Source organism: Octopus sinensis, linkage group LG15 (genome assembly GCF_006345805.1).
Source record: "Octopus sinensis linkage group LG15, ASM634580v1, whole genome shotgun sequence".
NCBI classification, from domain to species: Eukaryota; Metazoa; Mollusca; class Cephalopoda; order Octopoda; family Octopodidae; genus Octopus; species Octopus sinensis.
In genome coordinates, this window is record NC_043011.1 from 23,759,946 (window position 1) to 23,774,326 (window position 14,381).

At 37.3% G+C, this 14,381-nt stretch overlaps 1 protein-coding gene across 3 annotated transcripts in view; it reads left to right on the forward strand.

The window, feature by feature from the left end:
* The first annotated feature begins 2,003 nt into the window (after positions 1–2,003).
* The window catches only part of LOC115219995 (kinesin-like protein KIF23), a 79,794-nt gene continuing 67,416 nt past the window's right edge, over positions 2,004–14,381 (forward strand). For all 3 annotated transcript variants that reach the window (XM_029790297.2, XM_036509549.1, XM_029790298.2), the window contains exon 1: positions 2,004–2,148. In XM_029790297.2, coding sequence (XP_029646157.1) covers positions 2,138–2,148 — 11 coding nt within the window. In that variant the 5' untranslated portion in view covers positions 2,004–2,137. The remainder of the gene's footprint in view (positions 2,149–14,381) is intronic.

Consider the following 14,381-nt stretch of genomic DNA (forward strand, 5'->3'; position numbering starts at 1 on the left):
GTGATGTGTGTCAGTATGTAAGTGTGCATACTCACCAACTATTTTTTCCCACATTAATTTCCGATACAATCATAATCTACACACCCTGGAAAATACTTATAGAAAATTTCATTTAAAAAAATCCCCATCTTTCTCAAAGTTATGAGGAAACAAAGTTGGGGAAAACACTCATGTAGGTATGCCTATCGTATACACATATATATGGTGTACGTCGCCCCTAGTACTTGTCCAATACTTTATTTTAAGAACTCCCATCCTAAAAAGAGAATAAGCTAAAGTGACCATAGAAAGATTAGAGCTCATAACGTAATAGGCCGTAACTAAATACCGTAAAGCAATTCGTTTGACGTTCTAATAATTCTATCAATACTTACACAGAGAGTTGGTGAATACATACCCTTTCGTTAACCTATTTCTTTACTACCCACAAGGGGCTAAACACAGAGAGGACAAACAAGGACAGACAAACGGATTAAGTCGATTACATCGACCCAGTGCATAACTGGTACTTAATTTATCTACTCCGAAAGGATGAAAGGCAAAGTCGACCTCGGCGGAATTTGAACTCAGAACCTAACGTTTCTGCCAGATCGCCGCCTTAAAGGACAGAGGAAATACCTATTTCTTTACTATCCACAAAGGGCTAAACACAAAGAGGACAAACAAGGACAGACAAAGGGATTGAGTCGATTACATCGACCCCAGTTCGTAACTGGTACTTAATTTATCGACCCCGAAAGGATGAAAGGCAAAGTCGACCTCGGCGGAATTTGAACTCAGAACGTAACGGCTGACGAAATACGGCTACGCATTCGCCCGGCGCGCTAACGTTTCTGCCAGCTCGCCGCCTAATACCCTTTCGTTAACCGTTTGTCTTTTCCAGCTGCTGGTGATTAGTCCCATTGTTTGTTTGAACGGCTTATATTGAAAACATATTTTATTGATTCTCCTAAACCCCGCTGCTCGTGAAGGATGATATCAACCTCGGCGAGGATCTCATTCGACGTACACACATATGGCCTTGTATTTTGGAATAGTAACTTCCACTATGAAGTGTAAAAAATTTCGTTGAACTTCTATGACTCACACAATTTCAGGCATACGTCATCATTCTGACAGTTAAGTTTTGACAAGTCTATTACAAGACGATATAAAGTGAATATGATGATAAATGTTTTTAAACGGTTACCGTGATTTTTCCACGATGCAATTGTTTGAAGTTTTAATCAACTATCTTAGATTAAGTCACTTGTCACCCCCCAACCCCCAAACTTTGGGATCTCTCTCTCTCTCCCCTCTCTCTGTCTATACTTGATTGAATGATTAAGGAGATTGAAATCGAAAGAAAACTCAACAAGTTATCTAATAACGAAAGAATAAACATTTATAATAAATCTATTCTATTAGAGAAATATTAAATTTCTAAATATCTCAGAGAGATTATGTTTTAGTTAATTTCCGTAAAGGGGAAAAAGACAAATCGTCTAATCCATCTCGGATAGTATGCTAATTTACTAGGCAAAAACCATCTCTCTAGAAGTGATAACTATTAAGAGACAGAACGGAACCATCTGCACTGTAATATAATTTCACAGCAGAGTAAATCGATAGTGGGAGGGCATCTCACTCTGTATTTATTTAGACCCGTTTAGCAGTCGATTATTTTCAATATATATTTCTTTACTACTCTCAAGGGACTAAACATAGAGGGGACAAACAAGGGCAGACAAAGGGATTAAGTTGATTACATCGACCCCAGTGCGTAACTGGTACTTAATTTATCAACCCTGAAAGGATGAAAGGCAAAGTCGGCCTCGGCGGAATTTGACCTCAGAACGTAAAGACAGACGAAATACTGCTAAGCAGTGCAAAGGAGAGAAGAAAGATAGTGCAAAACTGGTACTTTATTTATCGACCCCGAGAGGATGAAAGGCAAAGTCGATATAACAAGTGGACGTCAACCGGCGTATTTTTATTGTGCTTTAGTCACGTGATAAGCTTCTTACCGTTGATTGGTTATCATTTTAATTGTTGATTTAAATGGCGAACGAATAGTTGGCGGTCAATTTAACTTTGATAAGATTCGCTATCTTGATATTTCAGCGTTGCTTGAGAGTCGCTTGATTTTCTTGTCAAAATGAAAGGACAGTAAGTAATTATTTTGTTTTAATTTACTTGAAAAGGAAGAGTTTTACAAAAAGATTACTTGATATGTGCAACCCCTGCCACCGTTCTGTCGCTTCTGTTTATAAGATCTTTCAGACGTAGGCTTGGGTAATTTATTTTAGAACTGGGTTAGAATTTTCTTTGTTATAAAATTAAATTAGTTTTTCGGTTTTAATTTTGAATTGCAGATTACGCTCGGCGAACTCTGTCATCGTTTTAAGTCAATAATCATCTTTTCAACAACTGTCATCTAACTGTTGCTCTTGTTTTATTTAAAAGGTCTTACGGGTTCTATTTGAATATATTTGACGTTGTTTTATTGTATTATGAAGTTAATTTACCATTTCTGTTGTCTTCTCTCATTCAAAATTCCCGTTTTGTGAAGTTATTCGATAATTTTTCTACACTTTTTAGGAAGTTTTTGTAGTTTTAATATTGGATATCGCATATTTCATGTGACATAATTTTAATAATTTGAACCTTCAAACAGCTCGTGTGGCTAACGGAAATTTTTTTGTTATTAGAAATGTGAAAGTCAGTTATTTTAAAGTGTGCTTGATTTATGTGTATATTTAAGTGTGTAAATATATATATATAGCATAATTAAATCTCAGAATGAGATTGAAACATTATCGAGCGATATATATATATATAATATATATATATATATATATATATTCATTCATTCATATTCCTTCTCGTGGGTGACAATTTCAAAAAAGTTATGTCCGGCCACTTAGAACTCAAGTTTAATCCACAATCGTTAGTCCGACAAAAAATATCTTTCGTTTGGCTCCTCGGGATCATCATCGAGGTCCCCGATTTTACTAACAGCCAAGATCATTTACTGTTTTCGCGTTAGTTATTTAAATCTACCCTAATTCCATTACTGTTTACTGCCTTGCTTATAATAGCGAAAACAATTGACATTAGCCGCCTACTTATCCATTGTTCCTTAAATGTATGATAATTATCTTAAAATAAAAGTAACCTAACCGGCATTGTTTTTTTTTTTTTTTTCTTTTTAAAAATTATGACTCGACTGACTCATTCTTTCCTTTGTTTTTGTTTTAAATCTACTAACGTTGTCACTCCTAAAATCAGGATATATCCGATCTCGTCTTACGTCCTGTGTGTGTCTTGTACAATAATAATAACTACATCACGTATTTAGAAAACATTTTTGTTTCACTCCTATAAAACTTAAAAAAAAAAATTTACTTAACAAGGTATTGTCAAAAATGAATGGACTTTTTCGTATTGGAATTTCCATTAATGTTCACAACATAACAAATACTGAAACCTACCTGTTTTTGTTATGTATTCTTTACATATATATATATATATATATATATATATATATATATACACACCATATATTTATATATTGTGTGTGCGTACAATTTTAAGTCAAGTACCGTCTTTAACAGCACTGATTGATGAAAAATATAGTTTTTATGTAATATATATATATATTGTGTGGGTACTACTAGCGAACAGTGGTCCCGCTAGCTAGTCGTAAGTAGTCGATCCTACAACGACTTTTTAACCCTAACCTTAGTTTGTTTATAAAAATGATTCATTTACTTAGTTTAAAAAATTATTTTTTTGCATTTTATTTACTTTGTTCGAAAAATATTATTTAATTTTCTTTATGTATTCAGCCTTGAATCATTCGCGCAAGACGTTGTATGATCGACTACTTACGACTAGCTTGCGCGAGTGCGCGCACCGGGACCACTGTTCGCTAGTAGTACCTATTGTGTGTGTTGCAGTTAAGTCTATGTCTTATCTTAGTGACCAATGGTTTCACATCCATAAAGCGCATAGCCCCATGGCCGGCTCGTAAGACTCTTTAAGCCGAAGTTAAATATATATATTTATTGTTCCCTTAAGTGATGGTATATATTTGGCCGAAAGAATTCCTACTTTTTTAAAGTCTAGCACTTATTCTATCGGACTTTTGTCGAACCGCTGAGTTATTAGCACGTAAACACACCAACACCGGTTGTCAAGCGGTGTGGGGTGGGACAAACTCACACATACACACGCACGATGGCCTTCTTTCAGTTTCTGCCTTTCAATTCCACCCACAAGTCTTTGGTCAGCCCAACACCGTAGTAGAAGGCACTTGCCCAGAGTGCCTCGGAGTGGGACTGAACCCGCACCATGTGGTTATGAGGCAAACTGCTTACAAAGAAGACAGGAACGCCTACAGCTTCACTTATTTGCCATTTACTTGTTATGTAACGGATCCTTATCAAAGTAGTATTTTGTTCATATATCTTTCTGAATTGTTTACCTCATAACTTTAGCATAGCACACCAGTCTTATCATTCATTTTCTTCCATTCACAATGCTTCATATTAAGTTAGGCTTAACTCTCATTTCATGTAGTCTTCATTCCATTCAGAAAAAAGGAATTAACTACATGGACTGAAGCTCTTGCTTTAATACTAGTTTTGTTCCCAGTACTAATTACCTATCCTAGGTAACTTCCCTTAGATCAGTTATTTACTATGCTTTGTGTAAAAACTGCTTAAAAAATTTTTTTTATATATATAACCAGAATTAATGCTTACTGATAAGAATTTATATTTATAATCTACCCATATTATCTGCACATTCAATATATGAAGTTACCTATCTCGTATCTGTATCTATTAATTCCCCTGCCAACTGTCCCTTTGCACAAGTTTTTTTTTTTTATTGCTTTGGGATTATCTTACTGATAAGATATGTGTGGAGCAATTTTGTAAGTTAAGATCATTATTACTACATGTGAAACACCAATATCATCATCATCATTATTTTTTTGATGCCCTACTTTTCCACTTGTGCATGAGTCAGACAAAGTGGTGAGTTTTCTCTGGTCAGATGCCCTTCCTGTTGCTAACCCTCACTTATTTTACAAGCTAAGTTTAATTTCCCCTTGGCCAGGCATGTTCTCACCGAATATTGGAAATGAATGACACTGCTTCTATGACAGTGCCACTTATTTACCTCTCATGCTATGTCAAGACAAGCGCACGCACACACACATGCACACAATGTGCTCCTTTCACTTTTCATTTACCAAATCCACTCACAAAGCTTTGTTTAACCTGGGGCTATAGTAAAAGACACTAGTCCAATGGTACCACACACTGCAGCTGAACCCCAAACCATTGGGTTGGGAAGCACACTTTTTAGCCACACCAAGAAAATCGCCATGTGGTTAGTTGACCTGCTAGAAATAGCTAATTCTCCCTTGTCAAACACTATTGTCCTAAAAAAGGAAAGTGCTACATTAGATAAGGTTCTAGATACACAATATTTAGGAATCCAAAAAGCAGAATGGCCTTGACTGGACTGCTCTTGATTATATATTTGCTCACTCAGAGCTCAGCTCAGGTTAGGAGGATTTTTTTTTGAGTTGTATAGTAATTTTCTCAGCTCTTCCTTATCATAAATTGTGATTGTGATGAGAAGTCTGTTATAAACTGCAAGTTTTTGAGTTGAAGTAGGAAAGTGTGAAAATAGGATTTATTGGGGAGGGTGTGTGAGAAATTTAAAAACTTTAAAAGAGCATCGCAAAAATTTCAAAAAATAAAAAAGCTATGAAGGATTATATGGGGTGCTTAAACCAGAGTTCCATTAAGATAAGGTACAGGATTTGCATGTAAGCATGGCAACTAATATAGAAATACATATATACATATGTAAACATGTGTTTCCATGCATAAATATATATATATATATATGAGGGGTTGCTGAAAAGTTTCTGGCTTTAAGGGTATTGTGAAATGCCTGGTTGGAGGGCTTAGAAAAACTAAAGGACCACTGCAGTAAATGTGTGTATCTGAGAGAGGAATATGTTGAATAAAATCATAACTGATCTTCCTGTATTTTCTTTTACCCAAAGCCAGGAACTTTTCTGCACTTCCTTGTATATACATGAATACATATACCCAGGCACTAAGGTTTGTGTATAAAAAAAAATTAAAATAAAAAGAGAGAGAGAGGTGTATGTGAAGAGATAATTTAGGACAGGAGAAAATGAAGTGTAGCAGAAGAGATGAGAGGATCAAGAGTGAGAGATAATATGCTCTTTATGCTCTTTTAAAGTTTTTAAATTTCTCACACACCGTCCCCAATAAATCCTATTTTCACTTTCCTACTTCAACTCAAAAACTTGCAGTTTATAACAAAGTTCTCATCACAATCACGATTTATGATAAGGAAGATCTGAGAAAATTACTATACAACACAAAAAACCCCCTCCTAACCTGTAATAATAACGGGGCAAGGGAAGTGTAAGGCACGGATATATACTAGTTAACAACCTATATATGATTGTGTGCAGATGTAGAAATATAAAGTAGCAGCTGAAAGAAGAATATGATAAGTGGAGAAGGCTTGGGCTAGAATTTAAAGGTAAAACAAACATTTACTGAGAGATTAGAAATGCCAAAGATGATGACACACTTGTGTCTGTAAGTGTAAGATGATCTCACAAACTGAAAATTAATCTGTAAAGTGGCCTGACAAATTGAAATGTCAGGCCACAGTTTTGGAGACACCCTGAATGTTGTTACAGATATCAAGATGATGTTGGGAGTAGTCACTCAAACTATGCCCACTTTGACTGCATACAGTGTTTTGCAAAGCTTCCAATTGTTGTTATTTAGCTCTAAGCTAAAGCAATTAATTGCTTTAGCTTTGATCAGTGGCATCCTAGCCTTGACCAGCCTCTCATATTTTTTGGCATAGTTTATCAATATATCTTTTTTTTTTTGGGGGGATTTGAGAGATATTTGGTTGCTATTTCTATCATGTCAAATGAGCACATGGAGGCCTCTCTCTCTCTTGTTTAGAAGCAAAGCAGTAAATGAAGCAAGATGTATAGTTAAAGTAGATAATGTGGTAATGAGATTTGAGACAGAAGTATTTGAAGGTTCCATGCTGAATGTGGTTGGAGATGAGAGAGTTCTGAACCAAAATGTCATATTGATTTTCAGTTCTTTGGAAGGAAAGGTGAGACAGTTCAGGAGAGATCAAGATAATTTTAGGGTTAGAGAATAAAAATGGATTTTGTGAAAGAAAGTGCCAGTGTTATAGAACAGAGTTCACAGGTGTGTGGTAGGAGCATAGCACAAAATACCAAAGTGAGGAAGGTGCTGACATTGAAGCCCCTGAATGGCATGGCATGTGTGTAGAACTCTAGGCTCAGTTTAGCTTTTTTATTCAACCTATAAGGCGCATGGCTCAGTGATTCGAGTGTTGGGCTCACAATCACAAAGTAGTGAGTTCAATTCCTGGACCAGGTTGTGTGTTATGTTTTTGAGCTCACATTGCTCCTGTTCATTCAGCTGTAGAAATGAGTTGCGACGTCATTGGTGCCAAGCTGTATTGGCCTTTGCCTTTTCCTTGGATAACATTGGTGTCATGGAGAGGGGAGGCCGGTATGCATGGGCGACTGCTGGTCTTCCTTAAACAACCTTGCTCGAACTTGTGCTTTTGAAGGGTAACTTTGTAGGTGCAATCCCATGGTCAGTCATGACTGAAGGGGTTCACTCACTCAAGTCCATTCTACTATATGGTTGAATGCTTGACTGAATCGTATACCAGAATGCTGTATGTAGTACTTCAAACAGAACGAGTACATTAACAACAAGCATCTGTGTAGTGGGTTACCAAAGTTGAAAGAGAAAACAGCAGCCATAAGACTAAAAGTGGCTGGTTACTACCACCGATATTGAGAACTCTCAGCCAATTAGCTGGTGTTATGGGAGCCAAAACATAAACGTTGAAGGACTGAGATAGCTGGAGACACCATTGGAGGACTGAAAAAAAAATAAATTAAAGGTTTCTGTAGAACCTGATTTACCAGAGATTTGCTCTCGTTTCTCACGCATTAGTTGACTCTTGTCATTGAGAACTTAAAAACAATGTTATTGCACTTGACATGAACAGTCTTCTAAAATGTTTGGCATGGAAACTTCTTTTCCAACAAGCACAATTACTACATTTATGGAAACAATATTTTATCATCTTCTTGAGGCAAGTTGCTGTAATTAGACTTCAATTTCTGGTCCCCCACGGTCATCTCATGTAGATATAACCTTGCTGAAGCTGCAACATAGAGATCAGGATTCCTCTAGAAATAGTTTTTCATTAGTTGTTGCTATTACAAAGCTTAAAAGTACTGCTTATATTGTAAAACTTATCTGCCGTAGAGTATTTGTATTTGGAAGGGCATCTAGCTGTAGAAACTATGCTAAAACAGACATTGGAGCTTGACACAGTTCTCTGATCTGTTGGATCCTGTCAAACCATCCAACTCATGGCAGCATGGAATATGGAAGCTAAATGATGTTGATGAACGAGCATCCATCTCTAGATGCTATTGGTGTTAAAATCTTAGACTGCATCTAAAAGAAGGGTATTTAACTGATTAGTAAAGATTCATTTACCAATGGTATTGTAACAATTAGTTCACATTGATTCTGTTTCATCCTTCTGCCTCTTCTAAGATCTTGCACAATAAACACTTTTCCCAGTTCTTGTTCTTTAGCAGTGTAATTCTCTGGAATTTTCTCCCTGTTTTCATTTTCATGCAAACATCAGTACCATTATTTATTCACTGTAGTCTGGGAGTGCCTGCAAAAGCTAGGAGTACTGCCCCATTGACTTATATCAGTGTAACTGATCGTTGTTTTTATGCCTGCTTTTTCCATACTGTGACCAGATTTTTTTTTCATACTGTGACCATTTTCACTTGTGTCTAACTAAAGTTCTTATTCCCCTAGTCTTTCACAGAATGGACCACTCCTCAACAACTGGATACAGTTTTCACCTACTAATTTCATTTGCAATGTATTGGTCTGCCCGTGCATGGTGTCATGCAGTGGGAATGAACCTGAAACTACACAGTTACAAAGTAAACTTGTTAATTATGCAGCACCTGTATGTAGCGCATATCTGTGTGTGTTATATTAAAAAAAAAAAAAAAAAAAGCAGCAAAGAAAACTTGTTTCACACTTGCTCACAGCAAAACTAGTTAGGTGTCAAGTTTGAAAAGAGAGCGTGTCTTGATATAAATAATAATGTTTTTTTCCCTAAAACTTGTGATTTTAATTTGGGATTGAAATGACAGACATGGTTGCTGTGAACATTCTAGTTAATTTCAAAACCTATTTTTGACCGAAATTCAGTAAACCATGATGGATTTTGATTATGTTATAATAAATATTTCTTTGCTTTATGACTGATAAGAAAAGTGACAGATTATTGATTTTTTTTTTATGCAGGCATATTATTAAATCTGACTTGCTCAGTATCTCTAAAAGCTGGAGTTTCTTGTGAATTTTTAATATACATTGTCTGCCACATCCTCTGATATCTGACCTTTGACAGCATGATTGAAATTTATATTTATTTGCATGAGTTATATATATATATAAATATAAGGGGGAATTTTTTTTAACCACTATGTGGAAACCCTTTTGCTAGAAGAAGATCCGCTATGGTCCCGACCACTAAGAATTGTTCTCCGGAAAATTTAGCACACCAGAAATGTAAGCTTACGTTTCTGGTGTGCTAAATTTTCTGGAGAACAATTCTTAGTGGTTGGGACCATAACAGATCTTCTAGCATAAGGGTTTCCACATAGTGGTTAAAAAAATTCCCTCTTATATTTTTGTATGAAATACTATTTACTGAATCTCAATTTTTTTATATGCTCAACCACTGGTGTTAAAATTGATGTTATCAAATTAATATCCAATTTTTCACCCTCATTTTGATTATATATGTGTGTGTGTGTGTATATATATATATATATTTTTTTTTTGGTGAAGGCGCATAACTCAGTGGTTAGAGTGTCGAGCTTACGATCGTGAGATTGTAAGTTTGAATCCCAGACCGGGCTGCGTGTTGTGTTCTTGAGCAAGACACTTTATTTCACGTTGCTCCAGTTCACTCAGCTGTAGAAATGCGTTGCGACGTCACAGGTACCAAGCTGTATTGGCCTTTGCCTTTCCCTTGGATACCACTGGTGGCATGGAGAGGGGTGGCTGGTATGCATGGGCGACTGCTGGCCTTCCATATACAACCTTGCCCGGACTTGTGCCTGGGAGGGTAATTTTCTAGGTGCAATCCCATGGTCAGTTATGCAATATATATTTTTTATTTGTAAGTTGTTTTATATATATATTATTGTTATTATTATTATTATTATATAGAAATATGAGAGTTTACAAAATGCATTTAGTTGGTAGATTCAATGCAAATAGTTGAGCATTTCCTATGGTGCTCAGTTTGGGTCCTGAAGTTTTCAAAGTCAATATTTTTTTTTTGAATTTTATGGAGTTTATAGAATAGTTGACAAGGCTTGAAATTTTGGTGGAGAGGCTAGTTGATTACATCGACCCCCAGTACTTGGCTGGTACTTATTTTATTGACCCTGAAAAGATGAAAGGCAGAGTTAACTTCATTGGAATTTGAACTCAGAATGTAAAGACAGATGAAATGCCAGTAAGCATTTTGCTCAACATGTTAATGATTCTGCCAGCTTGCTGCCTTGGAATAATACTAAGTTGATATTCCAAACTTAATTCCATTAACTATAATCCTGGTCATCATACTCACTGCAGCAGTGTAGTATTTTTTACCTTCTTATTTGTTTCAGTCATTGGACTGCAGCTATGCTGGGACACTGCTTTGAAGAGTTTTAAACAAATCAGCCCCAGTGTTTGTGTGTGTGTGTTTTAAGTCTGGTATTCTATTGATCTCTTTGTTGAACCTCTAAGTTACAGGAACATAAACAAACAGCATTAGTTGTTGAGTTGGTGACTGACACACACACATGATGGACTTCCACACAGTTTCTTATTTCTTTACTGCCCACTAGGGGCTACACTCAGAGGGGACAAACAAGGACAAATGGATTAAGTTGATTATATCGACCCCAGTGCGTAACTGATACTTATTAAATCGACCCTAAAAGGATGAAAGGCAAAGTCGACCTTGGCGGAATTTGAACTCAGAATGTAGTGGCAGACGAAATACCACTAAGCATTTCGCCCGGCTTGCTAACGTTTCTACCAGCTCGCCACCTTTAACACAGTTTCTGTCTACCAAATTTATTCAAGGCATTAGTCAGTACAGAGCTATAGTGGTTTCTTTGCTCAACCTTAGTGGTTATAGGGACATACAGCAAAACATTAGTTGTTTAGTAGTGGTGAGGAGTGACTAACACAGGCACACGCAAATACACACGACAGACTTCTACACAGTTTCTGTCTACCAAATTCACTCAAGGTATTCATCAGCCCAGAGCTATGTGAAAAGTACTGTGCAGTGAATTTTTTTCCCCTGCTCTACATAACCTAGGATTTCCATTTTCCCATTAGCCTGGAAGGCAACCATGTTGCGCTTTCCGTCCATGTTACAATGTCTTTCTTCCCACCTTCTCATGCATTATACTTGCTGCCCTCGTCCCTCTCAGACAACCCAACCAAATCATCCCCCTCTCTTGTACTGGCATCTGTATCACCTTATTACTCTTGCCATTTCACCTCCTTCTGTCTTCTGCATCCCACTATCCAGCCCTGCTCATTGTTCTGTTCATCCAACCATCAATCCTACCCATTTTGGCAGTCAGCCCCAGCCCATGCCCCACCTCACAGTCTTGCAAACTGTACTGACCCACCCATTACTATCTCTTGCAACTCCAACTGTTCATTTTCCCTTTTTCCTACTAGATGTGAGTAGTCATGCAGATCCCTCTCCAAGTCCCTCGTCATAGTAATCCTCTCATTTCTTAACTGTCCTACCTTCCCTACCTGGATTCATAGTCCTGTGAGCTGCATAGCAATCTCAGTAGTGCAGGTGGCACAAAAAAAGCACCAGGTCCATACTGTAAAGTTGTTGGTGATAGGAAGGACATCCAGCTATTAATACTAAACTGAAAGTCAATAGAGCTGGGCACAGTCTTCTGGCCTACTAGCTCCTGTCAGATTGTCCAACCAATGTTTGCACAGAACATGGACCTTAACTGGTTACTATGCATCCAAACAGGGAGACCCAGGAAGATATGGGATGAAGTACTGATGGCTGATCTCGATACTAGGCTTTATGAAGGAGACAACAAAAGACCAAGATATCTAGCATCTTACTGTACTCAAGAAGACTCACCCATCACAGCAGAATTGATATCCTAAACTACCTTTATTAACCCTTTTGTTACTGTATTTATTTTGAGATGCTCCGTGTTTCTTTCAATTACTTTAAATATAACAAAGAATTTAGTAAACTAACTTAATTATCATTCAGCTAGTGTTAGGAACATAAATTGTGACTAAGGTTTGGTGGAAGATTTTAATTCAAAACTTATGAAAACAAGACATTTGTACTCAGAGCAAGAGCCGGTTTCAGCCGGGTTGGTAACGAAAGGGTTAATACTCTCCTCTCAGCTGTAGGGTTTTTTGTCTTGCCAGTTCCTCTGTGATTCTGTTAGTGCTGGTGCCATGTAAAAAGCACCCAGTATACTCTGTAAAGTAATTGGCATTAAGAAGGGCATCCAGTTGTAGAAACCAAGCCGGAATAAGTCTGAAACCTGGTGCAGCTTCTTTAGTGTTCTAGCTCTAGCCAAACCATCCAACCCATGCCAGCATAGAAAATGGATGTTAAATGATGATGAAAATGTATATTATATCTGTCTTTTTATAATCATTTTAATATGCTAGCATTTTCCATGCTAGCATGTGTCAGCTGGAATTTATTGAGGTTGATTTTCTCTTGCTGCATGTCCTTTCTGTTGCCAACCCTCACTTGTTTGCAATCAAGGTAAATAGTTTCCCGTGACGAGAAATGTTTTCACAGAATATTGGAAATGAAAGACACTGCTTATATGACAGTAACACTCAATTACAGCTATCAACCCATGTCATGACAAGGAGACGAACACATGCACGCACACACACACACACAGTGGCTCTTCTAGATCTACTATCAAGGCTTTGGTTGTTCTGGTGCTACAGTAAAAGACAATTGCCTGAGGTGCCTTGCAATGGGACTGAACCAGAATCCATGTGACTTGGAAACAGTCACATGGAATAAATCCTATTTTCTTAACCACATAGCCATACCTATGACTTGAGCCCTGTACCGGCGTTGTGTAAAAGCACCCATGCTAGTGCCATGTTAAAAGCACCCAACGCACACTGTAAAGTGGCTGGCATTAATTAGAAAAGACATCTAACCATAGAAACCAAGCCAAATCACAGTGGAACCTGGTGCAGCTCTCCTGCTTCCCAGCTCTGAAACCGTCCAGCCCATGCCAACATGGTAAATGGCTGTTAAAGGATGATGATGATGCTATAATGATAAACTATCAGTATCGTACGTGTTTCTACTACCTCTCATTCTGTGCTTAAATGGCTTGTATCATCCTTTTATCTTTTACTTGTTTCAGTCATTGGACTGCAGTCATGCTGGGGCACTGCCTTGAAGGGTTTAGTCAAATAAATTGATCCCAGCACTTATTTTTTAAAGTCTGGTACTTGTTCTATTGGTCTATTTTGCTGAACTGCTAATGGCCAGGGATGTAAACAAACCAACATTGGTTGTGAGCAGTGGTGGGAGACAAACACAGATGCATGTGTGATATATATATATATACATACATACATACATGCACTTGTTTCACTCATTAGACTGCGACCATGCTGGGGCACTGCCTAGAGTTTTTATTTGAATGTATTGACCCTAGTATTTATTTTTTAAAACCTGGCGCTTATTCTATCAGTCTCTTTTGCCAAACTGCTTTAAGTTACAGGGATGTAAACATACCTCCATCAGTTGTCAAGTGGGACAAGCACAGACATACACATAGACATATATGCATATTCTTACCACACAGCTTCTTAAACATAAGCCATGTCTACCCCTTGCCATGCCTGTGCTGTTTAATTAAGAGAAAGGAAAAAAAAATTGTGATGTTTATGCAGATAATTTTGGTTGTAATTTAAATTTCTTTTGAAATGGCGACTTCAACTTGGTGCTGTAATAGTTTTGGACATTAAACAAGATCAGTGATTGGTGAATGGAACTCGTGGAAGAGGGGGAGCCAGGAAGACTTGGAATGAAGTACTGAAGGCCAATCCCGAGACACTAAGCTTCACGAAGGAGATAATGAAGGAATGAGCACAGCTGAACATACTACTTTGATA